This window comes from Micropterus dolomieu, linkage group LG04 (assembly GCF_021292245.1).
Source record: "Micropterus dolomieu isolate WLL.071019.BEF.003 ecotype Adirondacks linkage group LG04, ASM2129224v1, whole genome shotgun sequence".
Lineage (NCBI taxonomy): Eukaryota > Metazoa > Chordata > Actinopteri > Centrarchiformes > Centrarchidae > Micropterus > Micropterus dolomieu.
In genome coordinates, this window is record NC_060153.1 from 12337247 (window position 1) to 12343246 (window position 6000).

The window sequence follows — 6000 nt, forward strand, 5'->3', positions numbered from 1 at the left end:
ATTTATTATCTAATGAAAATCCTTTTTTTAGACAGTAAATGTTGTTAGTCTTCAATTAAACCTGAAATATGGCAGGCACAAACGGGCAAAAAAAAATGAGCTAAGAGATGAAAATAGGATGTTGTGTGTGTTTCCATTATTAATTGTTCTGCATCCTTAAACAAGTTTAACTTAATACAGTTTGCCATTAATTAGAGGGATTGATGTAATGCAGATGGAAACATCCAAGTGAAGTAACAAAAAGCATAAAACCTTTTTGAGTGGAGGGGGACTTTATTTTTATAAGTTCTCATTGAAGTTTTCACTCCTTCATATGCCTCAATGTTGAGTGGAACAATATAACTGTGGACAATTTATTGATATTTCTCACAAATGAGGAATCAAAACCAAATCAAACACATTTAACCATCATACACTTTAGCTGCTCATGGCCTCCAGCAACACAATGGAAAGGTAAGGACGGACACTGATCGTCCTCTTTCTGCTCCTTTCCCACAGATCCCAGAGGACATGAATCGCTGCAGGAACTCATATGTGGAGCAGGCACTGCTGCCGCGACGCTTGGAGGACCTCGCAGGTGAAGAGGTCGGGCAGGGGGGCTACAGGGCCTATCTACAGGACAGCCTAGACGCCCTCCTCAAAGAGGCCAAGGACAAGTTTAAAGGTTATGACAGCTGCTCCACACCCGAGCACGCCGAGTTGGCCTGTAGGAAGGTAAGCACACTTGTTTATTCATCAACTCACAATAGTTCATTTTAGAAACGCATCATCTGTTCAGTTCGTATGGTTGCTTTCAGTGTGTTTATTGGAGGCAGAGGGTGAATTCGATAAATCAGCCGCAGAGTGAAAGTAATAAAATACATGAAAGATTAAATAATGTGAGAAGAAACAGATCGTCAATCTGTCTTTAGTGTGTAAATAGGCTACCATTCAGGAAGCACACGCTGTCTTTTCAACGATCTGTGTTTCCTGTCTTCTCCTTTCCTCCTTCATGTCTACCTTTCACTCTCTGCTGCTTCTCTAAATATCTAGTGGAAAACCAGCACTTAGGGTTTCCTGTATAGAAACACATCCGTGTGAAACTGGCCTGGCGCTTTGCTTCTCATTCCCATCCCAGTACTGGACTCTGTCCCAGAATGACATAAGCTTGACATAGACACACACACACACACACACACACACACACTCACACACACACACACACAAACATACACAACCTCTCCATTATCCCAGGCGTACATTTCCTGTGTCTAGTGTGCAATGGCCCCGTATGAGGTTATCTTTTCTCCAGTTTAAGAGTCACAAGGCACAGAGTGTGTGTTTTTTTATCTTCTGATGGCAGAACGAAGCAGCTGACTTGGCCAAAGGACATTGGGAGGTTTTGACCGTTAAATTACAGCTGGATTACCACATCTAATTACTGTCAATATGACTTATTAGATCAGATATCCTGATGGAAGCTTCCGAACACTGGCATAAGACACTTTAAACCCCTAACTAGCCACTTTACAAAATATATTACGTCAAGTATATGTGTATTGAACCAAATTTTTCAAAGAAGTGTATGTAAAGTGCCCTGCGATGGACTGGCGACCTGCCCAGGGTGTTTCGCCCAATGTAGGGATTGGCTCCAGCCCCCCGCAACCCTGTACGCAGGATAAGCCGTGGACGATGGATGGATGGATGGTGTATGTAAAGTAATTGGGCCTTTCCATTTGTTTCACCAGGTGCATGATGGCTTTCCACTGAGGCTGTGGAAGGTGACCGTGGAGGTGCCTGCGAGCCCCGAGGAGGTTCTTACACGAGTGCTGCGGGAGCAGGGCCACTGGGACGAGGACCTGCTCGAGAGCCGGGTGGTGGAGACCCTGGACGAGAGGACGGAGGTCTACCAGTATGTCAGGAACACCATGGCTCCACATCCCACCAGAGACCATCTGGTACTCAGGTAGACATGCCCGTTTCCCCTTTTTCCCTCTCTGTTTGTCTCAATTCTCTCTTTGTCTTCATCTTCTTTTTCGATGTTCTGCTCTGATTTACTGTTGTTCTTTATTCCAAACATTTTATTCTCTCTACCAGAACATGGGTAACAGAGCTGCCAAAGGGAGCGTGTGCATTGGTGTCTACATCTGTGGACCACGAAGGCGCACCTGTTGTAGGCGTTCGGGCCAATGTCCTCACCTCACGCTACTACATCGAGCCCTATGGAGCCAACAAATCCAGACTCACACATATTTCCAGGATCGACTGCAGGTGAGTGAATGACTGACAAACAAAGACAAACTGGCCCTAGTTTTATGGTCATTCAGTGTCTTTTAGCTGATCACACAATGAGCTAACACCTCGTCTCTTTCTGGGGTTTTTCCAGGGGTCGGTTTCCAGAGTGGTACAATAAACTGTATGGACACTTGTGCGCTGCTGAGGCGGCAAGGATACGTGACTCATTCACTGTGCCCATGGACAAATGAGAGAGCGGTGTGCAGTGTGACCAACAACAGACTCAACAGTTCCTTGAGCAGCGAACAGTTGGACCATAATTTGGATCTTACAGAGGACTTTAAAATGACTCATTCCACCAATTTCAGCAGAGAGGTAGATTGAGCCCAAGCCTCTTTATACTCACATTTAAAGGACAAATCCTGGATTGAAGGACTTGTTTTTGCGCTCTGATTTTGTCACAACAGACGATGTTATCGTTTAAAACTGTTCTGTTGGGGCAGTCAATGTGCTGCCAAGGGGGGTCTCATGTCACACAAACATTATTCTGGGCCAAAGGACACGATGACGCTGATACAGGATGTGAAGTTTAAACTTTATCCAGAGGGTGCTATTGCTTCTGAGAAGCCAGGGGGATTCAACAATACAAGTGTGTGTGTGTGTGTGTGTGTGTGTGTGTGTGTGTGTGTGTGTGAGTGTGAGAGAGAGAGAGAGAGAGTTCAAAGCAACAAACGGTTAATAAATACATATTCCTCACACTGGTTTCCAGTGGCACCATAATGTGTACATAAAATATTCTGCTCATAGTAACGGTCTTGCGTTACCTCTACCTTTTCAGTTACAGCAAAGCATAGGAGGAATATTAGACTGAATTAGAATATTATGGTCAGCTGATTGATGAATCCATGGGTGAAGAAAGATGTGAATGTGCTGGTAATATGCAGACTGAGTGGAGACTATAGACGAGATATAGTGAGATGACAGGTGGCTGATAGCATAGAGGGTTTTAGTGTTTCAGTAGAGGAAGGCAGAGACATGAGAATCGGTGGCTGGCTCACCAAAAAGAGAAGGAATGATGAATGAAACGGCCTCATTTACTAACATACAAATAAAAGAATTAATTAGTTTTGGATTTTGTTCTTAAAACAGTTCAGAAAGGAAGTGGTTGTGACTAAGGCTCGATGTTAGGTGAATATTGCATATTTTACAGGATCACACAAACAAAATAAAAAGTTAAGACCAACAGATACTTCAAATGGACCAAATTTTGAAAAAAGTTGAAAGAAGTAGCTTTCCCAAATTGAGCTTTTCCTTGCTAATAAAAAAGTTAGTGGTAGTGTTGTCACGAGCACAGTCAATTCACATTTTATTTTTTATTGTTTTACGCTGAATATCACTTGTACGTTTAAAAAAAATACGAACAATATCGATTTCACAGTTATTTTAGGTGTAGATGAGAACAGAAAAAAAACAATGCACTGTTCTAACTTGCAACAGAAACCTCTGGCTAAGCCGACTGAAGATGAGAAGTAAACACAGGGAAAAAATGGTCCTTTTATAAAGGTGGAGATTTTACAGGTTTTACTGTAAAGAAGAGGGCAGATTGAATGTTTATGTGGTTTTAAAGGAAGGGAAACTATCTTTGTGGACGCTTCTTTCTCTGTGCTGTCATGTCAGTGTTTTTAAAAAAAGAAGTAAGAGATTCAGGTCGTCATAACAAAGTTGACCTTCATTTATAACACTCATGCTTCAATCTGAAGGCTCGCATTTGCTGTGTCGAGTTGTAGGATTAATTCACTAAGCCATTGTTCATATCGTAAATGTTTGTACCTATAACCGTGTCTTTGCCAAATAATAACGCATGACAATGACAGTTAATTTAAAACAAATATATTTATACCTCAGATATATGTTTGTTTTGTATCATACCATTTTATGTTATTTTATTTTATTTTATTGTAAATGTTAAGCTTTGTGTTACAGAATCGAACAAATGTTTTATCTTTTTTATTAATATTATTTCTGTACAGGTTAATCAAAGTGCACTATTAAATGTATTACGTTAAAATAAACAATACGTGTTCTGAGAGTTATGTAACAATGGGTACACAGAGAGATCACACCACAGACACCTTTTAAGACCAAAAAGTAGGGTCTTTTTAAATCCCTCATAATCTCCTGGATCATTTGTTCACACTACAGTTTGTCCACTTTCTCAGATCCGGACTGACTCTGGATTTCCCACCTCACCGCCACATCCACCTTTCTGTGTCTTGCCTTAGTTCCACACCAATGAATCCACGATTCGGCCAGAGAGGCGGGAGCTTGTGTGCACTGGGGTATAAACTGGCCTGCTAGATGGTGATCTCACTAGTTGTCATGTTCCTTACATAACAGTTTCATAAAGTAGAAGACAAAGGGGCCCATTATTACCACAGCTGGCCTGGACAAGACCCAGTGAGGAGGGGTACTGTCACGCGCCACAGAAGGGTCCAAGGGTCAGAGTGGGGGCTGATGTACCCCTTTATGTTTTTGATGACTTGACAAAACAGGAAGTAGCCGTCTGTAAGAGGAAAAACATCTACCCTGTGCACATAACATACTCAGGTGTCACATGCTACATTTGTTCTGTTCACGCTCTCATCCAAACATTGGAATTAATATGATCTATAAACTTGGGCTGTGTATTTACATTGACAGATACTTTCCACATGGGTACAGCAGAAACAAGTGTTGACTTGACTCACCACAGCCAAGACAACACATTTACATTCTGTGCTGGCATACTCACTCACTTTACTGGAGGACCATGAGAACTTCATGTATTCTCGGCTGTTGAGTGCAACCCAGGAAGTAGAGATGAGACAGAGATTCCAAAAGACATAACCGCAGATATATACAGTCCCCTCCAAAAGTATTGGAACAGTAAGGCAAATTCCTTTGTTTTTGTTGTTCATTGAAGACATTTGGGTTTAAGATCAAAAAATGAGTATGAGACAAGAGTTCAGAATTTCAGCTCTCATTTCCTGGTATTCACATCTAGAAGTGTTAAACAACTCAGGACATATCACCCTTTGTTTGAACCCACCCATTTTTCAAGTGAGCAAAACTACTGGAACATGTGACTGACAGATGTTTCTTGTTGCCCAGGTGTTGCCTTTTAGGTTGATTGTCCAAACATTAAATAGCTCTGCATGACTATTCTAAGTTTTCATCCTTGGTTCAAACCTATAAAGACTGCATTTCCTGTTAAAGAGGATAAACCAACATGAAGACCAGAGAGCTGTCTATGGGAGAAAAGCAAGCCATTGTCAAGCTGAGAAAAGAAGGAAAATCAACCAGAGCCACTGGACAAACATTGGGCAAAGCAAGCACAACAATTTGGAGTGTCCTGAAAAAGAAAGAAACTATTGGTGTACTGAGCAACAGACGAACAGGTCGGCCAAGGAAAACAACAGTAGTTGATGACAGAAATATTGTTAGAGCTGTGAAGAAAACCCCCAAAACATCAGTAAGTGACATCACCAACGACCTCCACAGTGCAGGGGTGAAGATATCACAATCCACTGTTCAAAGAAGACTCAGAGAGCAGAAATATAGAGGCCACACCACAAGATGCAAACCACTCATCAGCAGGACGAATCGGAAGGCCAGATTGAAATTTGCAAAGAAGTACAGAGATGATGAAGTGATGGAAAGGCCAAAGTGTGGAGAAAGAAAGGAACTGATTATGATCCGAAGCATATAAGCTAATCTGTGAAGCATGGTGGAGGTACTGTCATGGCT

The 6000-nt window shown here is 41.9% G+C and overlaps 1 protein-coding gene across 8 annotated transcripts in view; it reads left to right on the forward strand.

Moving 5' to 3' along the window:
* dlc1 (DLC1 Rho GTPase activating protein) overlaps nucleotides 1-4303 on the forward strand; it is a 100065-nt gene extending 95762 nt beyond the window's left edge. For all 8 annotated transcript variants that reach the window (XM_046046472.1, XM_046046473.1, XM_046046469.1 and 5 more), the window contains 4 exons: nucleotides 499-714; nucleotides 1728-1945; nucleotides 2077-2250; nucleotides 2366-4303. In XM_046046472.1, the coding sequence (XP_045902428.1) occupies nucleotides 499-714; nucleotides 1728-1945; nucleotides 2077-2250; nucleotides 2366-2465 (708 nt within the window). In that variant the 3' untranslated portion in view covers nucleotides 2466-4303. The remainder of the gene's footprint in view (nucleotides 1-498; nucleotides 715-1727; nucleotides 1946-2076; nucleotides 2251-2365) is intronic.
* Nucleotides 4304-6000: the final 1697 nt, after the last annotated feature.